This window comes from Mya arenaria, chromosome 3 (genome assembly GCF_026914265.1).
Source record: "Mya arenaria isolate MELC-2E11 chromosome 3, ASM2691426v1".
NCBI classification, from domain to species: domain Eukaryota; kingdom Metazoa; phylum Mollusca; class Bivalvia; order Myida; family Myidae; genus Mya; species Mya arenaria.
In genome coordinates, this window is record NC_069124.1 from 18692532 (window position 1) to 18715735 (window position 23204).

The 23204-nt window shown below is 34.1% G+C and overlaps 1 protein-coding gene across 15 annotated transcripts in view; it reads right to left on the minus strand.

The window, feature by feature from the left end:
• LOC128227845 (C-Jun-amino-terminal kinase-interacting protein 4-like) overlaps positions 1-23186 on the minus strand; it is a 95677-nt gene extending 72491 nt beyond the window's left edge. For 7 of the 15 annotated variants that reach the window (XM_052938742.1, XM_052938737.1, XM_052938733.1 and 4 more), the window contains exons 1-17: positions 22759-23186; positions 18833-18953; positions 18205-18275; positions 17623-17714; positions 16562-16636; positions 14674-14951; positions 13131-13673; positions 10859-10955; positions 9740-9825; positions 9048-9083; positions 7306-7341; positions 5564-5581; positions 3643-3700; positions 3405-3461; positions 2851-3001; positions 2258-2359; positions 1693-1781 (exon numbers count right to left, since the gene is read on the minus strand). In XM_052938742.1, coding sequence (XP_052794702.1) covers positions 1693-1781; positions 2258-2359; positions 2851-3001; positions 3405-3461; positions 3643-3700; positions 5564-5581; positions 7306-7341; positions 9048-9083; positions 9740-9825; positions 10859-10955; positions 13131-13673; positions 14674-14951; positions 16562-16636; positions 17623-17714; positions 18205-18275; positions 18833-18953; positions 22759-23058 — 2210 coding nt within the window. In that variant the 5' untranslated portion in view covers positions 23059-23186. The remainder of the gene's footprint in view (positions 1-1692; positions 1782-2257; positions 2360-2850; positions 3002-3404; positions 3462-3642; positions 3701-5563; positions 5582-7305; positions 7342-9047; positions 9084-9739; positions 9826-10858; positions 10956-13130; positions 13674-14673; positions 14952-16561; positions 16637-17622; positions 17715-18204; positions 18276-18832; positions 18954-22758) is intronic. The other 8 variants (XM_052938738.1, XM_052938735.1, XM_052938736.1 and 5 more) reach the window with 7 other exon arrangements.
• Between the last annotated feature and the right edge of the window lie 18 nt (positions 23187-23204).

Genomic DNA, 23204 nt, shown 5'->3' on the forward strand with positions numbered 1-23204 from the left:
AGTATTTCTAACATGATTTGGAAACAGCTGTCTTAGCTGTACATGATTTATTTAAATGTATGAGTGAATTATCAAATATTTCACCTTTAAAGTTGACAACAAAGTTGTTAAGCATAATGTTAACTTTAACAAAGTTCTGAACAATCAGCTCATTTTGGTTTTCAGTAATGACCTTAATTTTTTTCTTACTAAGAGCATATCCTTTTTTTGTCAACCAATATTCTGCAGTTTATAGCTATGTTAATAATAAAAATGAAACACCACAGAACTAAACTTTTCCACTTAAGTCTAACTCGAAACTTTTAAAACATTTAAAAAACAAACACATGAAAAAAATGTTTAAATGATTTGAGGCTCATATGTGCTTTTCTTCTTCTGAGGGGTGGTGGGCGGTGGATCGGGCGCCACTAAATTACTAAAACTGAAATAATGAGGAGGAAATGATGAGTGAAATCAGTTTTAGAACTAACTACAATCAGTTTAAACAAGAGTGCCGCGGAGCAAATGTCAACGCTTGTCTGTTGTTTTTTTAGCAATCAAAAAGGAATCTTAACTCAACAAGAATAAAGTCACGCTAATGGACCTCGATACACATGTGCCTATTGGCAACAAGTGTACCAAGTTTCATTTCAATGACTTGAATGATTGGTAAGTTATGGCCAAAGTTCAAATCTTAAAAAATCATGTGAAAATGTTTAAATGGGTTGAGGTTCATATGGGCTTTTCTTCTTCTGAGGCTTGGGCCGTGGATCGGGCGCCACTCAACTACTAAAACTGAAACAATGGGGAATCAACAATTAGTAAAATTAATATTCAATCCACCACCATTAAGCAAATGTTAGGCTTCTAACCTTAAACAAGAGCTCCGTAGAGTGAAAGATTGTGCTTGTCTGTTGTTGTTAGTAAAAAAAGGGGCATATCTCAACAGTTAATAAAGCCATAGTTTGAGGCTTTGCTGCCCATGTGCAATTTGTCTCTGGAAACATGTGTACCAAGTTTCATTGGAATATCTTGAATCTTCAGATAAGAGTAAGTGCATGTTTTGGCTTAAAATGACAACACGGCTATGACAACTTTATATCATCGAGAACAGACAAACTAAAATTGTCTGTTTAAAACGGCATGACCCAGTCAATAAAAATGTCCTGTGTCAAATTATTTCGACCTGTGAAGAAGGCCTGTACAAACAAACATTTTATACGGTTGGTCTATGTTTTGAATCCTTAATAGGTTTTTCCTTTGGAATAAAGAATACTCATCAAGACATAAATTGACCAATTGAATACTTCACCATAATTTTTAAATAAATGAACGGGCTTCAAATAACATGCAAAAGAAAATGTAACGCACACTGCAGCATCTATTTTTACGGCTTTACAATAATAACCCATCTCAGACTACTTTTGAGAAGAAGGTAGCGTTTTATTCTTTTATTAATTTTTATTTCAGTTGCATTCTTTTTATTCTTACTTTTTATTAGAAATTATTTAGTTCAAAAAGATATTTTTACCAAGCATGCTGAAAATGTTTATGTTGAGAAAATAATATACATAGTTAAGTGTTGTATACATTCATATCTATTTAAGTATAGAGAAAGTACTGAGAGGGGTTAAAATAAGGTCAGCATACATGGACGCTTGCCCGACTGATAACAACAACAGCTACAGGCAGCATTGTCGGTGTTGTACTTACAAGTTCCAAATGGATGATTTCTTCTTAGATTGGGCAATTTCTGGATGTTCCCGCGTTGCTCGAATCATCTCTGTCCATCGGACAGCCTCCTGTAAGTCACAGAAAGTATTACCCATACATGTATTACTGGTTGGAAAATCAACAAGAGCACAAAATATGACATCATCAAATACCCCCGGTGAGACCTAGTCATTTCATACTCTAGTCATTGGTTGTTTACAAAATGACTGACCAATGGTAAGGTGAACAAAACTGAAGGGTGCCACATTTAGTCTTTAGACTTTAGTATGAAATGACTGTAACCCCACTGGTACACTAATACTGTTTCATTTTATACCTCATTTATTTTTCTAAGACATCTCTTAATCATGAATAGTGAATGAAACCTCTTCATTGGTGCCCACTGGGGGGACCTCTTCAGAATCAAAGCAAATGAAATAATGTTGTGTCTTCTTTTCTACTTTTCTATTTTTTTGTAACAAAACCACTGTATGACGTCATTTTGTGTGAGCAAGTGTAATAATTTCCCACCAATTCATACTCACTACGTCATATGTAAACCAACCTGTAGTTCCATGAGTCTCTCCTTGTACTGGTTCCGCTCCATCAACACGCGAGCCATCTCCACACGTGTGAATCGCTTCCGTTGAGCCATTGGAACATCATCCTAAATAAGAAATTAAAATTTATTTGAAAAAAAAAATGTTTAGTAAAAAAAATATTTTTCCCCTTTATCATTTCCCCTAATCTAACGTTTTCAGCAATCACACAATTTTACACCTGTTGTTTGTCCTCAATCATTCATCATCCTTACCTCCTATCAATGCTGTACACTTTTCTCCAGCTCCCCTATGATAATTCCCTAGCTTTTCAACCCTCCCAACAATCCCCCTCACTTTCCTCCAACAAATGTCCAACAATCCCTTACTTCAACCCATCTCCCTTAACATTCCACCTCTTAAGGTCATTCATCGACTCCTTTTTTGCTGTTATTTCTTCATCAGCTCTCCATGGTTTCTTTACAGCTATCTACTCCCCCTCCATACAAACCTTCATTCTCTGTCTACTGATATTAAGCTTTCTTTTTCAGATCAGCTACACAATCTCCCACCTTTCCCTCACCCCAAACCCCAAACAATTTCCTTAGCCTTTCCTCACCTCATTCTCAGCCTCCTGCTGCTGTTGGGTCTTCTTCTCCATCTCCTCCTTGGCTTTCTTCAGGTCATCCTCCAGTTCCTTGATGCGTCCCTGCAGCTTGTCCTTCACTGCCCTCAGCGAGTTGATCTCCTCCCTAAAGATCTCGTGTTCACTGGAGTGTGGAAGGATAAACAATGGAGAATACAGACTTATACTTGGAAATATTATCCACATTGTTATCAATGCAAAGTAACTGAAATGACTCTTAATCTATTGTTTATCCAGATTTCTATAAGCTAGATTATTGTGAAACTAATAATCTATATAATCACACTGGTGTGTCAACTTGTTTCATTCAAACAAGGAGAATAATTTGACAACTTTTAAAGGCAGAGTTGTCCAGCAACATGTGTTACAAGTTTCAGTTAAGAACAGTTTTTGCATACTCGCTGAGTTTTTGCACAACATCGCCGCAACCAACATCTCCAGTAACCCTTATATCAAGGCTTTCACAATATCAAGACTTCTTTTTTACAGACTGATTAATTAATAAATTACATATTTCATTTGCTTACCTAGATAATTCATCCACTTTGGCTATGAGGTCATCTTTCACTATGTTCAAGGCATTCCTGAAAAACAAAGGACCATGTATGCCATATAATTTTGTAACTATTTCTTATAATTAAATGACCAGAACATAATCAAAATAATTAGAAAAATATTGTCATATAATTATTGCGTATTAGGAAATATTTCCTGATTTGTGTGTGATAATTAAAGCCATGATAAGTGTGTTTTGTAAAAACTCACTTTGTAGCAAGGAGCTCTGTGTTTTCGAGGATAAGGTTTTCCAACTCGCGGCTCATACCTGCAACCAACCAATAAAAACTGATACATACTCCATCTTTTACTCAAATGCAAAACTAAGGCCATCCTTATAGGAATTGTTTTTTGGCCATGGAAAAGAATCAATTTTTAAAGATGGTCGAATGATGAAATTAACAGCAAGTTATTAGCTAGAAGTTCATTTTACCAAAAAGTAAAAGTTGATTTTAAGGATCCAAGAAAAAACAAAAAGTTGGAATGGGGTATATGGATTGTCTTTTTTTCTAAATATTAAGAGGTGTTGCTGAGAATTAACTTAATACATGAGTAAAACAAAAAAGTGTTTTTGCCATTTTGTCATGGCATCAATTATAATGTATCCAATGTACAAACAAGGCTAAATAATGATGCCAGGTGACCCTATGTAATGGTCTTTCTAACTGATTATTAATATTTAAAATAAATGACCGAAAATACAAAAAAAAATACAGTTACCACAGTTGATACTTTTGTCCTATATCTTTATTGAAAGAGAGGCGCAGTAACCTATTAAGGAATCATTCAAGGCCAGTGTTTTTAACTTTTTTCCGGAATAACCTTTATGTATCCTTACTTACACATTCTTCCCTTTTAAAGGATTCGAAAATAATATGGGTTTATCAAGCATCAAATATAATGTTTTTTTGTACACTCGACACCTTAAAACATATCTTGAGAACACCTCTTCACTTAAGGACAAAAAAGCACCACTTCACTAAAGGACAAAATATTTAGCACATAACAAAAACCGGCATAAAAAGAAGTCAAGTGCCTTTTCTAGACTCTTTTCACTTTCTTGGCTAAAGAAAGCATACAAAACCAATGTCAATTTAAATAATGCCAGCAAGATGCTATCAAACTGTCTCGATTCAAGACAAGGTCCATAAGATTGTACTTGTCTTTTATGCTAGTAATATCTTTTCCAGACATCAAACATGCAAGTTAATCCAACATAACGCCATGCATCAAGCACAGATGAAGTAGCTTGGGATTTTGTTATAATTTTAGACAATGCCGTTCTGACATTTCTCAGAGATAGCAAAATGTCCTTTATTTGCAAAGAAACTCTCAATAAAACTCTTGATAACATTCAGTATGAAAATTCAATGGCATATGGTTTGACATTTAGTGAGGTTCAAGGGAACAAAACCTGACATTATTATGATTAAGAACGTAAGACAATAAGGACATAAGTTTTGGCGCACATCTGAATGTAGGATGGCACTTTTAATATCCACCATTGCTAGCAAAAATCACCCTATATAGCCACGCAATACCAGCACTTGTCCTTTTTTCTGTCAGACAAGGGGCATTAACCTTTGCATACATTTCAGTTAGAGTTATGGGAACTAGGTACAAATGTCTGTATTGTCATAGTGAACATATGTACCAAGTTTCATGCTAATATATTTAACAGTTTTCAAGTGTTTTGTGGCAGCCACCTCTGAAAACACCATGGCTATGACAATACTCAAAGTTTTTTTACTAAAAACTAACAGGCAGCCCAAGAAACATTAGCACTGATCATGATCTGTAATGGTTGCCATGCAATGATCATCTGATGTTGTTGTTGTTTTCAGTCAAATGTTATAACTTATTAACTATAAAAGCCAGAAGTAACTTGCACTGCTACACTGTTAAGATGTGCACCAAATTTCATGTAAATATCTTAAAAGTTTTCGAGTTATAGCCAGATTTCAAACGCCTACGGCAACGATGCTGACAACAACACCAAGACTGTGACAATACCGTAATTATTTTGTTTCGATAAACAGACAAGCTTATCAAACAAAAATACTTAACAAAACTTTAAGGGATAAGGTTAAGTGTACAAAGGAGGTAAGAGCGTACAACAAGTGTAGCTTACCAAAGAAGTTGTCACTGACTGTTAGCGCAGATGTGAATATCCACGATGTCAGGAGGGCATGAAGGAAAGAGAAAACACGCTAACGTTAGTGTACACTCTACAATCTACACATCGTCGAAACCAGGGGGACACTCTTAAATTTGAAGTTATTGAAAAGCTACGGAATCAAGGGTGTTAACCCCTTACACCCACCCCCTCTAAAATTTTTTTAATAAAGTCAAAAGTTTGAAAATGTTTTTTTTTTCGTGAGTGGATGATGTTAAGCAAATTATAAGCTAAGCCCCTCGGCACCCACAAAATAAGCTCTGTTATCATGTCATAACATTAAAAGTACTGTATGCATGTACCATGGGTTTCGAAGATGCAGTCTACATTGGATAGCAAGAAACAGAGAGGTTCTAGCCTTCATAATAATTTATATATTCTTTTGAATATGAGGTATAAACAGTATATATATATATTCATTAACAGCCTAAAAAATCATACTAGATGTAGATTAAGTGCTCATTCTACATTTTCATGCTTGAATGTTATGATTGGACGAGAAACCATTTTACTTTTGCTTCATTATAAATCAATGGTAGTTATATAAAAAAACATGCATTTCATGCACATACTAAGCAGTGAAATGGATAATCTAATTAAAATCATATCCTAAATATACACCGCACCTTAGGATCTGAGGTCCAGCCACAGAAGGTTGTCTTCTGGTGAGCTCTGTATCAGCCAATCAGGGGCTTACTTATGCTTAGTCAGTAATTGCGATGAAGTTAGATTTAGCCAATAGTTCCCTGGGATTTTAAAATTGCTTCGGATATGTTATGTTAAACACTAACTCCACTTCTTTACACATGAGATGGAGTAGCTCTGTAGGAAGAGCGAATGACTTGAAATAAAACAAATGAATCTTTGTGTTTGAATTAAGCATTCACCCATATTTATCATTGATACTTGTTTTTAATAAACCAATTAAACAACAGAGATACCTTGTAATTTACAATATAAAATTCATATTGTAAATTTACTGGATTTCCAAAATTTCATGTCAACAGGTCGACCTCAGACCTCATTGTAACAATATGAAAGATTGTGCACTTAAGAAACATTGTGAAATAATGTATAAAAGTCAATATAAAAGAAAGAGAAAAAATATTTTATTCAGTATAATTGTATACATCTTCTTTACATTATTCTCTGTGTTGGCTTAGTAAGTTACCTCTCTGTTTCTTTCCATCACAAGACTTGTCTACTTTGTTAAATCATAATCCACAGCACTTAAATTATTCAATCTTTAAGTTTTGGTTATATAAACCTCAAATAGTAATTAATATCGCTGATACTATTTACCATTGTAAGAACAATACGGAAATATCTTAACTTAAATTGCAAATCACAAAACTTTACAACAATGAAAACAAAACAAAAATAATTGTCTATCCATCATCACGGATATTTTAAACATCTTTCTAAATTAAACTCAGACTCATAATTTATAAGAATCTACTAAATGTCTTAATCTCAGAACTTTTGTCTTTTTCTTATTAGACAATAATTGTTTCCTTATAAATGATATATTTTTATCATCGTTTAAACATTGGTCATGTAAAAAGTAATTTGAAGTTAAAATTGTTAAAAAGTGTCGATTATGACATTAACATAGTGCCAACACAGTGAAAGGCTATTACAGTACTCATTCACAGTCACATAGGCTGAGTGCCGACGGTGTGAAAGGAGTGACCTACCCGTTGAGTTTCTGTCCTCTCTCTCTTCATCGCTATCTGTTAACATACAACAACAACGTCAAACAACATGCATGGTGATCTACACAGGCGCTACACAGGGGGGTCAGATTTCTTCAAAAGAATTTTACCCCATTAAAAGGGGCCACTTATATGCATCTTCCCTTCAGATATTTTTTCAGAAATCATGCAGTTTTTCAAACATTTTGAAGGCAATTTCATTCCTCTCACAGGTTTTTACAAACTCCCCCCCCCCCCAACATAAATATAATTAACTGTTACAAATACCATTTCTTCTCTAAATTACTTGAAGAAGCTTTATCGAATCTGATTTAAAATAAAAAATTCAATATTTTTTTGGCAGTCTCAATTTGGTGGATGAATACAAATATCAGCCCACTCATTTCACAATAAATCATACGAAAATGTCAGCCAAATCTATCAATCATATTACACTCAATGTGTACTTCAAGAAAAACCAGCACCTGACTCCCCTGTTATTCAAAATGCACAAAATACATTAGTTGCAACATAAAAATAATTCTAAAATCACAACATTTAACAGAATTGTGCCAGAAGCTTGCTAATAGTGTGAACACACAAAAATATTATCACTGTCATTTAAAAAAAAATATTTATCTGAACTGAAGGATATTTAAAATTGATGCATTATCAAATTTTCTTCTCTTTTTGTTTTTATTTCTTTTATGTTTTACCCATAAATTCTTTAGTAAGTCAAATTAGAAACACAAGTCATCACTTTATTCAAATCTAGATATGTTTGAAGAAACTGAGTATTAAATGTTAGCTCAGTATGATTACAGTGGAGACCATGCACTGTTAGAAAAAGAGAATAATGGTTTGTTAAAGGTATGCTTTCCCTATAATCAAGATGAATCCAAAAATGTATATGTATAATTTCATTTATATATGAAAGATTAATACAGGCTTAGGCTCTAAATACATGTACATACAAGCTCCATCACCAGACCAGACCTACGCTTACAATTCATGACCATTATGTGTCATGCATAATTATGTAATCACAGACATTAAAGCATCGTCTTATTAAATAAAGCATTCTTATAATTTGTTGACAAAGTTCCATCTATATTGAATCTATGACAACATATACAGCTACAAGCATACATAAGGCTACAATCAATAGACAGTTTGTTTGGCATTCCCCGACCAACTAACATAAATATCTGTGACCTGAAAGCCTTTCCAGTCTTGGGTGGTCAGTATTTCCCCATTTTCATTACGAAATAAATGGGTGGTCAATTTATTTAAATTTTCATTACGAAATAAATGGGTGGTCAATTTATCCCCATTTCTATTACCAAATGAACGGGTGTCAGTTTTTCCCCATTTTCATTACAAAATAAACCATTGTCAGTTTTTCCCCATTTTCATTATAAAATAAATGGGTGTCATTTTTTCCCAATTTTCATTATGAAACAAATTGGTGTCATTTTTTCCCAATTTTCAAATTTTCATTATGAAACAAATGGGTGTCATTTCCCCCCAATTTTCATAACACAATAAAGGGGTAAGGAAGTGATTTCTTTTTTAAATTTCGGTAGGGAAATGCCAAACAACGTAGGTATTAATTGTGGCCTTTTCTCTACCGTGTATTGAAGCTCAAACCATGCAGAGACATGAAGAAAACAAGGCTACAAGAACAGACAAAAGACCAGTCAAGGGAGACAATTATTGACTACACGTTGCAAGAGTTACCATACCTGATGAGGCATAATCAGCAGGATTAACTGCCCTTCCTTCAAACAAAATCAGTCATTATAAAGCAAAGAGATGGCAACAGAGTAGGGGGGAAATAAGTATGTGTGGGGGTCACTTCAAGTGAAAGTAATGCCACCGCCACCTTAAAACCATGCAGTTATAAGGCTAATTATGGCCATTGAGAAAACAGATCTTAAAACAAAAATGTAAAAATGTCAATAAATGTTGAATATTTAAAATATATCATAAAGGTTTAAGATTAAATTAAAGTTATGTTACATATCACCAATTAGATTTTAAACAAATCACCAGAATAACTTCCTCGTCGCAAGCATAGGTAGGCAGATTCGGAATTAAATCATTTTGGCATTAAAGCTTATGGGCCCTGTTTCATGAAAGATTATAGGCAAAAGTTGGAATGATCTTAAGAGTCATATTTTCATTATAATGCTATGGAATAAACTTTGGACAGTGCTTAAGTTAAATATAATGCTAGAGAAATAAGTATCTACAAATTTTAGATTGTTGAAGATTCGACTAAAATCCTTCACTGAAACAAGCCAATGCCTTGCAAAACTATGAAAGCGTAGCTTTGGAATCATTTTTCTTTCTATAAATTGATATGCCTAGATGTATGGTTCACATTTCTTCATGTATAACAAATATAGTGCCACAAATGTGGCAGCAATTGTACCTGTGATATCAGCACCGTAATCTACATCTCCTATCAGGTCTGCATCTTGATCGGCAAGCTCTTCAAATATGGAAGCATCATTGCGCCTGTAGAAATAGAAGAGGATAATATTGCCATTGAAATTTAATGGCATGGTATATGAATTTCATTAAAGTTAATTGCTCTACAGACTAATAAGAACTTCACAAGCTGTTTTGTATTTTCCTGCCGCAATGTTATGTAATAGTTACCGTTTATTTTTACCATACTAAACCAAAAACTGAGCGTAAGCCAGAGGCAGCACAGCTGTTCCATGAATAGTTGAGTAAAGACAAAATTGATTTTAAATTCTTAGGTGTCACCTCAAATGCCTCTTTACTAGCTAGCAAACATGTGAAAACACCTACTTCAACAAATTAAAGCCTTATTGGAAATAAGCATTGTTTGTTTTTTCGTCAGTTGTTTTCGTAATGATTAAATACGAATCATTTTTGTGTGGAAGTGTAAACACCAACAACTTTTTTAGAAACTAAGTTCGAACAATAATCCTTAGATTTAAAATGATGAACGACTGGCATTGTGGTAAGATTTTCAACCTTTGATCCATAAGTTGCATATCCGAGACGTCAAGAGCTACAAGTGTAATAATTTTCGTATCAACATCTTGAAATGTATTTTGAATTATTGCAAAGGTTAATAATTTTGTATAACACTTGCTGCCGATACAAAAGCTATGAAAATGTTTTCGGACTACTTCACTGGTAAATAAGATGTGTGGAAAATGTCCCTGCCAGGTAGGAGTCCAAGACCTTTGGCCAGAGGCAAAACATCTATACTCCTAGTTGGGTGTCTGAATAGTGCAGTGGATAGCACACTCGCTTCTCACCTAGGCGACTTGGGTTCGATTCCTGGCCTCGGTGCATGTAAGTTTGTTTATGGTCAAATTAAGCCAGACAATTGGGTTTCCTAAAAGTACACTGGATTTTCCCCAACAACACAAGACCACACTCTCTCGTAAAATCGTGCCAACGAGAGTGATTAATATAATGATGTAATAACTCACAATCATTGTGGAATATATTAGTTTCAACTACATCTACACCTTGGACCATCTTGTATTTTTATTCTAGAACGTCTTACTTGTGTCTGTGGTTGCTAACGGAGCTCTCCATAGATTCTTCCATATCTTCCAACTCCGGTGTGGTGGCCACTATGTGGGCAATAGTGTCATCAAGGCCTGTATAGCGGGGAAATAGAGAATGAGGTCAGGTTCAAGGACTTAACAACAAATGTATGGGAGAAAGTTGATTTTTATAACTTTCAAAATGATCAAATAGACAAGATGCTCACCTTGTAACAAACTAATTCAACTACTGCTCTTAGAAATTTTAATTTTTAAATATCATAGTTTCAGAATTAAGGCAAATCTAGGTCATGAAGAGATTTGTGTCATGAAACATGAATTTTGTCAAAATTTTGTTTTTTTTCTTAAAAATTTCAGCCACACAACTAGCATGTGTATACTCCGCAAACCTGCAAAGAATTTTCTAGAATTTTTATAATGGAATTCAACCGAAAAGCTTGCCTCGCCAGAAAAAATTATGATAAGTTTCTGCTTTTTTTTTATATAAGATATTGCTTGTAAACTCATATATTATAATACATGGAGATAATAGACTTATAATGGGATTCAACTGAAAAGCTTGCCTCGCCAGAAGATATGAGTCTTTGCAGGCAGGAAATATGGAAAACGTATGCCGATAAGCAATTAGAGCTGCGGTCATTATGTAAAATTAGCAAATGTGTTTATACTAATTTTCTTTTTGCTTGATTGTGACAAAAAGCTGACAGCTTATAGAACTACTCTTAAATCTTTTTCCTGGGCAGAAACCAGTAATGGCGTCTAATTTGAAAGGCCATGAAAAATTACCCCTGATGGGGATCAAAGGCATAACCTCTTTGGTGAGAGGGGGATAACAATACCACTAGACCACTCTCACTTTCCACTGTGTTGGAATTTTGATTTATTTCATCTACTTTCAATTAAAGAATAATTACGGTTACATCAAACTAATTTTTCTTCAAGTTGATGGCTGATTTCAAACTTACCAAGATTACATCCAAGGGAAGCAAGCAGGAAAGAAATAAAACCAATACCCAAATAAGCAGTGAATTAGGGGCAACATATTGAATAATTCAAATAATAAATCAATGATTCATTTTCAATTCTGCATGAGTGCACTATATTACGACTCTCATAATTTACAGCTATGGGTCCTAATCAAATATCTGTGAATCCCAAGCATTGCTTTGTGCAAATATTAATGGGAAATGACGCGTCCAGCTTAAATGCACATGTTGTGGACTAATGGGTTCCCAGGAAATACAATGAGCAAAACACTCAGAATGCACAGCAAAATGAATCATTGAATAAATTTAATAAATTTTGTACCAGTTTTAAATGTTACCTGTTAGTTTGACTGAAAATATTGTGAATATCATTGAATAATAGTTCTATTGTAATATTAAATATTTTATACATATATATATACGTATGTAATACAACTTATTTTAATATCTTTACAATCAAATAGTAATTGCTGTTTAAAACTATGAGATTAATGAACAAGTTGGCTGTTTTTAAAACATGTCAATAAAGATAAGAATTAAGTGTAATGCTTTCTTTAAATTTGTATTAAAACAATAACTACTACTAATAGATATAGATTCACACTACATGTATGTACAATAACATCACACACAAGGTGCAATATAATTCCAAACCAAACCGAAACCAAAATAGACGTACAAAATAAATTGCCACATAAAAACAACCACCATCCTTTTCCATCCCAATCTTTATAAACAGAAAAATTGAGAAAAACTACTTGTACATGGATGTGTAGTTTTTTTCTTGAGTGCTATGTCATCAAAGTTTGTATGCAAGAACTACTTCTTGAGTATGATTTCATCAAAGTATGCATGTAAGGACTACTTTTTGAGTGTGATGTCATCAAAGTATGCATGTAAGGACTACTTTTTGAGTGTGATGTCATCGAAATATGCATGTAAAGACTACTTTTGGGGTTCTTAGTCATCAAAGTATGTGAACAACATACAATTTGAATCCATTCAGCTGATGCTACCCAACTATAACTTTTCTCATGTGAAAGGATGTTAAACACATTATGTAAGAGAAGTATTTCATAGAAAAAATGTGTAACAATCACCAGGATAATGTTTTATTTGAACTCAGTGATCATCCTATAGATGTACAAAGAGATGGTTCGCAATTGCTTTGTCACTTACAAGCAATGTGTGTGGGCACCTGTTGCTACACATGCATGTACATGTACAAGTAGCATTTCACAACCTGTCTTGTATTAAAAATTAAAACGGGGAAAACCCTTACCAGGAATAGCATCTTCTTCATAAGTGAAATCATTCTCATCAAACACAGGAGATAGAGGTTCTGGTGGTGAGCTGGCTGCTTTTCTTTCATCACTTTTTCTTACTTTCTTTCCACCCTTTACAGACAATTTCTTCATCTTAGTTTTTTCACCAGGTGTGGTTTTCGCTTCACCAACTTCTTGGACTTGAGACTGTGCTTCAGTAGAAGCAACACTGGTTTCTGTTTTAGGTATCTCACTATCAACACTAGTCAATCTTTCCGAAACTTCAGATTCAGTTGAGCTCTTAGTGTCTTCTTTCACAGGTTTTTCTGATTCATTCACTCTTTCTGCGTCAGCAGTATAAGCTGTATCACCTGAACCAACTTCAGATTGAGTACCAGTTGTTTCAGCAATCTCTGCAGATCCTGGTTTATCTGTTTCAGTGTCTGTACTCACTGCTCCAGGTTTATCTACTGTGGTATCAATGTCTGCTTTAGTTTGACTAGATTGAGGTTCTGTGTTTTGGAGAGTGGCAGGGATGTTCTTTTTCTCCCCTTCTGCTTCTGTTGGAAGTTGAAGTGGGTAAAAGCAACAACATTCATAAATACAAAAATGCAGTGCGATAAACTGAACACATGATATCATGAGTGTGATCAATGAAGCAAGTTTAATTTTTTAATCATTATATTAATTTTCAGTACTTAATCAGCAAGTAATAGTAAAAGTAAACATTTAGAGGTTCTTACAAATCGGCAGTTTCAATGTGTAATTGACTTGTGTAATTTGATTCATTTTGTGTAACCAAAAATGACTGTGTGAGAATATATCACAAATACCAGGCACATAGAAACATTTGAAATCAACGCTCAGAATAAATTTAAACCAGAGCAAATCAAGAGAATTCAAACTCTTGTCATTTTTCAATCCAGTCAAACAAGGGACATAACTCAACAATTATTAAACTCAGAGTTATGGGCATTGCTAAATATATCTAAACTGTCTCTGCATTATGTGTACAAAGTTTCATGAATGTCTTCCAGTTTGGGCCCAAGTTTTGCATGACATGGCCACCACTGACGAGACTAAGGCTATCACAATGACTTCACCTAGCAGACAAGCATAATAATTAATTGTGATGATGAAATAAAACACCATGCACATCAAAAGCATAATGTTAATGATAGCATACATCTAACTCAAAACAACCACATGAAATATCTAAATGAAATCTATCAGCCAATTTTCCAGTGTAAAATAATCAGAACCAACCAAATGATAAAAATGACAGATATAAGAATGTGGCACAACATCATACTTAAGCCAAGAAAACTAACAACCATATTAGGCCATCCCTAAAAAATTGCTTATTTGCAGTGGCCTGAACAAAGTTGTTTCCATGGTGTGACAGTCAGGAATTATCTTTTGAAGAGCGAAAACGTTATATTAAAAAACTGAAAACATGTTACAATTAAATTCCTTTGCCAACTTTTATCAAGCCATTACAAACAAACAAATAGTCAAGGGTGACCCTAAATGACGCAACATGAAACAACATGGACTTACTTGTACCGGTGGCAAACTCCCGGACATCGATACGATCAGTATTCTGCTCTTTATCAATAGTTTTTGTCGTCATGACAACCCGACGGCCAGTGTTCGAATTAATGTCAGGTGACTCAAGGTCACTTAATTCACTTTTAATACTGACGTTGCTGCTCCTTGGGGACATCATGTCGAATGCACTGGCATCCGGTGGGGAACCCGTACCGGAGCGGTGAGGAGTGTTTCCTGTCAGATTTACGGAACCCACGGGCTTCAGATTGGGTAGCTGGAACATGCCCCTGTATGGAGAAAGGTCAGTAAAAATAGTTACACACGCATGTGCACACCTTAACTGGCAATAGGATTGATATATATCGCATTACAAGTCATTTATTTTGGAGAAAAGCAGTCATCGAAATTAAGTCTTTTGGCTGAATAAGCCTGAATTCATTTACTACTGCTTGGCATAACATTTTTGAAAAAGCCATGCTGTATAAAACCCAAAATTAGAGCAAGCCCGGGAAGCATTTTACCAGTCCTGGGCTTGCGGGCTTGCGCTTACTTCGACCAGTGAAAAAGGAGTTACTTACATGTGCAAAATACCTGTATAATAGTGGAGTATTATAGTGAATTGTCTGGATGGGTTTTAAAACAAGACTACAGCCAAAAAAAGCAGCAACCTGTTTTATAAATCTATTTTGAAAACATGCCTTTCTATGTTCACTCAATGAAGTGTAACTGATATCTTAACAGATCAAACGATTTTATTTTGTTTTTGTTATTGGCTAGAAAATCATTTCAGAATCTAATCTGGAAATCGTGACAATTCTCAAAACATTAACTGATACCAAAATATTTTTCCATTGTTTTAAAAGTGGGATATCGTTGATAATTTTCTATAAACCACTGGCAAGCATATAACAGCACTTTATAAAACATCTGATGAAGTTTTCTTATTAATTGGCATATTCAATCTATGACCCACATTTAATGCAAAGCTTTTATTATTCAAATGAACAGCCTTAAAATTGAACATTGCTAAAAATGATTTACATATTGTTTTCATTTAGAAAAAAATGACCTGTATTGTTAATTATCATGTCAATTATATGGGAGTCGATGCACAAGAACAAGAAATTAATCATACAAACATACATGTTTTTTATGGTATAAATTTCTGTAAAGCCAAATAAAAATAAGGCTGAGGTTACTGATAAAAAACAGGCTATGCACTAAAGGAAAACATTTTATTTTTGGAACATGATTTGATTGTGTACAAAATATGTTTATTGTGTTGTATTGTTTACATACGTACACATTCTGACATTAACTTTGTCAATAAAGTAAAACAATATAATAAGCTGTATACCGGTAACCTTGTACAAATAATAGTGCCACTTTTGTTAAAATTTTCAATATAAAAAAAATAATATTAATTTGCTGAAAGAATAATTTGGCTTTGGACATAAATATTGGTTGGTCAGATAACTGTAACCACAACATTATTTTATTTGGACTAATTGCAAAATGCATGTACACTAGAATATGCAAGATGTTTTCACAGACTAAACGATCACCTTATCAGTAATATAACAGCTTTCAGCTGCTTCCAATCAGACACAGCAACCATGTAGATGATCATGACATATTGAGATGAAAGTGATATATATGAAGAGAACACTATGAAAATTCCCAATAATCAGAGAGATTACATGTACACTCGGTAAACATATCATCAAAGACGGTTTAATAACAACCTTCAGAAGATCATAGAAGATGTGGGTTGTTTTTAAATACGAGTTCAACACTTTTTCTAAAGAAAAAAAAGAGAGTTACATGTAAAGAAGGCTTAATTTGATAGAGAATTTAACAATACAGAATAGAGCCAGTATTACAGTCTTATATATACTTCTCATATGGGGATATTTGAGGCGACTTCACAAAGCCATAACTGGAACTCCTTCGTCGAGAACCTTTATCTATGCTACAATGTTGGTGATGAATTTATTCCAAGGGTTTTATAGACTACAGATATAATGATTGTACATTAGATGTGTTTGTATTAAATACAACTTTCAGCTAAGGGGTCTTGGACCCCTCATTAATATACTGGGCGTCTTCAGTAATTTCATGAGTATTTCCAATACAAGAGTTATCAATATGGGTTTTGTGGGGGGGTTCTTAGGGATGCTCAACAAGATTTAGATTGGGACTAGCCAGAAAATTGCTTCAGGGACTCCATATTAAATAAATCTCCATTCAGAGACATCCCTTATAGAATTTATAACTAGTGTCTTTTTTAATATGGCAACATATTGAACTTATGTTCAGGCATAAAATATCATCATCTTACAATAAACTACAAATTGAATCATTGCTCAGTTGTTTTTTTATTTTAAATTTCAGAAGAGTTTTTGGGTTCGATCCCCATCATTCAAGAATACTTTCTCATGGCCTTTAAAAAGGACACAAGGGGGCAAAGTAAAAAAGCAACTATGATTGAATTTAAATTCAAGATAAGAAACTAAGTGTTTTGATTGGCCTGTATATTTAGCAGACCAATTGGCTGACTGAAATCACTGAGGCATGTCTAAGGAAAAGATCAACATTGAATACTGGCCCAGGTTTCTACCCGGGAAACCAACTCAAGGGAATTCTTCAAAAATAAGCTAAACTCAATTTATAGTATAAACTAGTATCTCTGCATATAAGATTTTGCTACCATGTTGTTCATCATCTTTCAAGTCTTATACAGTCAACCCAATTGGCTCGTTTGCTCGAACTGGATGTAAAGGACTTCCTTTACACTAAAGGTATGAATTCCCGCTAAGACTGAAATTTCCAAGGCTTGAGATATTTTCGGGAGTTCAAGCCAACCGGGTTGGATTGTTTCAATACTTTATCACTCAAGCCATTGAACATAAAACCATCAAAATTAGCTGTCCTTAAGTTCAATGTCTCTAAATATACCTGGTTCTTGGGCTGTTGGCCATCTCAGCTATTCTGTCAGTGCCCATCAACATTTTGGCTCGCTCCATGTAATCCATGTGGGTACGCATCAACTGGGAAAGAGCATTAAATTATTGAAAATCACAATAATTTTATTACATTGCCCCGTTTTAAAACATACATGTAGTTAAAATATGAATAAGGCATTCATCACTGTTTGAAACAGGGTTACAATCAACTATTTAAGATATGCTTTGGACCTTTTCTTTCTTCCAATTGCCAACAGCACAAATGGCAAAAAGTTGATTTCTTGATAATCTGAAATTAGTTTTCATCTTAATACTGGTTCAACTTAAATTCACATCAAAATAAAGATATTTTAAGCTTACAACTAAGATTTTAATGAAACGGGCCCCAGATTATGTGTCAAATTCAACAACTGCCTATGTATGATGTTCTGACATTATCATTGTCAGAGCTGTAAGGCGAAAAACACTTCCAACAAATGTTTACTGTACCATCAAATAATTATATGCTTTTAATATTTAGCTAAGTTAAGAAGAAATATTGATTATAATAGTCCTGCTAGTTCACTCCCCCTACCTCTGTGTATCGCTCATGGACCTTGTTGTACTCTTTCTTCATCTCTGACTCCTTCTCATCCATTCTATTTACTGAAATAACGAAGAATTATTCATTTTCTTGTGACATTTTGATACAGGTTTTAATACAAAGTGGCTGATGGGCTGACTTAATTTTTAAATAATTGCGTTTTACAGGGATGAGATATAAACAGTTTTGTTTCCTTAAAAATTTGAAAAAAAAATAATGGTAGATGGAATAGAATGTAGAAGTCAAACAAACCAGCCATTTCATACTGACATAAGAAAACATGAATCATAAGTAAAATTGAAATACATAATTACCGGTATACCTAAATAGCAAAATGTTCAGAAGTCATTTATGTAAATGCATGATTACAGTCAACAAAATTAAACTTTTGGATGAACAAGCTGGAATCTTAATAATATTTTGCCTATAAAAAAAAAAACAAGCCTGGCTGATATAAAATTAAGTTTGAGCAAGCCCGGAAATTTTTTACCAGTGCAGTGTTTGTGGGATTGTGCCAATTTTGACCACTGGATTATAGCTTTAATGTTCTATTCTCCATTGACTATTCAATAATACATGTAATCAAAAATCACAAGAAACTCCAGCCCTGCTGCCTTACTGTGGTCTGTGGCATTCTTGTTCTTGAGTTCCATCATGCGCACGATGGACTCAAGGCTCTCAATTTTCTCCTCAGTCTGTTTACGATACTCCTCATTCTCATCCTCTGTCTCCAGGAATTTCTAAAACAAACAAACAAATATATGATTATTATATTATCATGATATGTAAAGTGTTGAAAAGATAATGTGGCAAAAAATAAATTATTTGATTTCTTTATATATATTTTTTTCGCAAGTTGTACAGCACTTGACAGATTTTGAAATAAATTAACATAACTAAACAAGCTCAGTGTTTTTTCCACCTTTTTGTGAATGGAACCAGGGTCCTTAGAAGTGTGAGTAACACTGTGTAGCGACAAAAAAACACCCTAAAATTGTGAATTAACTATGGTAAAGCCCCCATTTAAGCCTCTTGGTTTGAAGTCTTATAAGAGCCTAAGATTGCATTTAAACATGTCTGTCCTAGCTGCTTAAGACAGTTTCAGAAGAGATTGTGAATTTTGATTCAAATATTTGTGAAAAAAGTGTACTGTTTTAAATCATGAATCAGGCCAAACTTTCGGCCCCATTTTCAGCGGCAGAAGACACTAAATATTGTTTCTGTTGTTTTAAAATCTCATAACTGATATGCTGAGTAAAATGCACAAACATGAACAGTTACTGTACATACATGTACTAGTCGGACCAATTTACCCCAATAGATTAGTTATTAAAACTCAAATAACATTTTTCTTTTGAGTATTAATATATGCAAAACCATGAAATATCTTCCCTGTGACAGTGTTAATTAATACCAAGTATATTTTACATCATAAAAAAATCATAAAGGTACAATTAAAAACAAATACATGTAATAATACTTGGCAGGTATAAGTTTGTATAAGCTGATTAGCTGCTCTAATTTAACTTATTAACTGAGACTGAGATATATCTTAGCTCCCATGCATTGCATGCCTATAAGTTTGAATGCCAATATAGGACCATAGTCGGAAATGCAATACTGTCTGTCTGTCACAGCATCTTGAGTTAAAGTAACTCGCTCATGGTTTGTAAAATGCACTTCAATTTTTTAATAACTAAATAAAGTATGGCAAATCATAAGGAGTGTTAAAACAAAAATACCAAAAGCCGGAACCCTTCAGCAAATGTTGATCTTTGCTTAAATATCTTCTTTAAAGACCACAATTTTCATTAGCGTTAATAACACAATTAAAAATTAATTACGGCTGTGGTGAGGCGTGATTGGTTGATTGACTTTACGTGATGTTATCAATGTATCCTTAACAGGTTAACATATCCACCACTTTTGTTTAAGTCCCAGTGGCTGTGTGGACAAGCCAGCTGTTTTCTATTTTTTTCTTGACTTTGCCGGCGTGGGTTCATACTCCACTAAAACCAAAGTATGTTTTTATGCTATAGCTGTATTTTTCTGCATTTTTGATATCATAGAGGAAAATAATTATAAAGTAAGTTTTTCAGATGCATTATTTGGAAAACTATTTTTTGGTCCAAAAACATGAGCGAGTAACTTTAATAGCAAAATAATGTGATAATACACATAATTTATTGTGTTAATTCTAATTTCTTTTTTCACTCAGTTAAACTGAGTGGAACAGTTTAATATACCAAAATTATACATTGTTAAATGGTGAAAAATTAGTACAAGTTTTGTATCATACAAATGTATTAATCAAAAACCTGAGAAAGAGGTATTATAATTAATGTTTAGTACCGGAACCTGAGATTATTAAATACAGAAATTACAACATACTTGGTTCATTATTTGTAATAGTAAAAAGAACATATTGTGTAAAATCTTAATGATTAAAAAGGGCTGAAAGAGCGAAGCATGAGAGGCTGAGCACCTTCTTAGTCATTACAATTTTACACCTTTATATTCTAATTGATTTAGATTATAACATGTTTTCACCAGGTATAAGGGAACCAAATAATGTTGTCACGTTTCATCTGTTGGAAATCTGTAATTTGTAACGATTAAGCACAGTACTTATTGAATGATGACAAACAATTTCATGAGCTGGATAGCTGGAAATGCAGGTTATAATCTGAATCATAATAGAATACACATGTTTAATTATTCTACAATACTAACTCTTTCACACTTGCAGGGTACCTGCAGGACAGAGAGTTAGATAATCTTTTTGAAAATATTTTATTTAAAGAAACAAATGTTTACAATGAACACAGTAGTGAAGTGGAAGATTATACAGGAAACTGGGTAAAGTACACTAGTGACAGCAATTTCCTGAAAAGCTAAGTACAGATGAAAAGATAACTGACTTGTTCAACAAAAAGAACTGTTATTTTTCAATGACTTGTCATGTCTTTTAAACTTTTCTGTTAACAGTAGGTACCGGTATTACTGTGATTAACAATAAATTAAAAACTACCTGGGTATGTCATCACATCATTTAGAGTTGCGGAAGGTTTTAAAAAGGGCAGAGCACCGTAGAAGAGGGACAGGGTGCTAAGGGCAAAAAGGGGCACATTGTATCGGGCTGTGAAGAACTTGAACATAATGAATTTGTCAGAAAATGTTAGGAATCAAGTTCATTGAAGTAATATTAGGTTTCAACTGCCAAATATGCAAGCTGGTACAGTATGTGTTTATAATCATATTAGAAGTCTAAATCAAACCAAAAGAATATTTGATTATCTTAAGCATTTTATTCCATGAAGGCAGATTTGCTGGTGTCCATAAGGGCAGTAGGGTGCTCTCAAAAAAGCACAGGGTTCAGCACCCTTCCATAACTCTTTAGCTAAAACCCTAGTCAGTGTTGAATAAATTATACAAGAATATAATACATTATGCCAGCAGCCATGGGCCCAAACAATTACCTTAGTTTTAAGTCTAAAAATACTTGCGTTGAATGTTATTTTTCTATGCATTTTAGCCATTCTTATAGTAGTTTCTAAAAGTATATTGTTCGCCGTTTATTTTTTGGAGAAAAGTCATACAATTGGGTGCTCTGCTGTTATGATCATCAGCCCAGTTGCAGGTAAGCCACAACAATGGTCGTTAGGAAAGAAAATTATCATTTGGAAATGCCAAAAAACTCTCAAATGTAAATCCCAAACAAATATTATTTATACTTTAATATTATTTAAGATTCACAAACAGTTTTTAAACAGGTTTTCCTGTTCATACCACCTAGGTAAACCTCATATTATCTGATACCACTGAATAACTTCTGTCCTTTGTTTCATCACTGATATGAAATACTGATTTTTAATTTCAATGTATTTTTCTTGAAGAAACATTTAGACAAAAGGGTGACTGGGTCCATAGAGTGTCTTATATCAATTTTTAATTTGAATATCTTCCAACGGGACGAAAACCAGTGCGTAGAATTGCTGTGCTGAATTTAGAATTGAGTGAAGGACAAAAAATATGGATGCCAAAAGCCTGTTAAAATCAAGTTCATTAAATGACTCCTAACACTAATTTAAATATGGACTAGGTTGCAAGTCTTGTAATGCACCAGTTAATTGTAACCATGCCTCCCCCCCAAGGTCCGGGGTATAGCATGGATTTTGACTTTCAGTCCAGCTATATCCAGGTAAAACTCCCACTCTGCATATACAAACTACTGGTAAAATGCTTCCGTAACCAAGGGACCCTAGGCGAGGCCCATTCCCCACTATTTTTGGCACTAAAAAAAACAACCACATTCACCTGGCACTGCAGGGCCACCTGGAAGGTAAAAACACGGCCCATTTACCCGGACCTGGGTGGGGGGGGGGCGTGGTTACATTTGACCGGTGCATAATGTTGACAGGGCTACACTTCCTGTAAATCGGTCAAAATTAGGATGAAACATCACAAGTTCTACAAAGTGATGATCTTCATGGCAACTAAATTGATTCAATTAGGTTATGCCATATGCAATGACAGCTACCGCACCTGATCTGCTGATTTTCGCAACTGTTTTTCCCTCTCGTACTGCGTTAGAAGTTGTTCATTGTCTTCTTTTAACAGCTCACTCTCCACATCAGCCTCTTGTTTGTCTGTAAATGCCTGGTCAAGACTTTCTAGTATACCTACAACCAGAGGCATAAGCTCTTTAACAACATCTTCATCGTATTTCTTAATCATTTTCTCAAACTCTGAATAGACAGAGGAAGCAAGCTGTGTCACTTTCTCAGACATGACATGTCCCTCCTCCTTCGTCCCATATACAATTTCAGCCATCATGGTGGCCATTCCTACAATATTTGTATGTTTAAAAAGGACTCTGCAATATTAGGAATGCAGATTCGATGAAAAAAATGGTTTTATCTAGAAAAAATTGACAGATTTTTGACAGATTTGTCTAACCGTCCTCCATTTTGTTAATGATTATCAGTCAT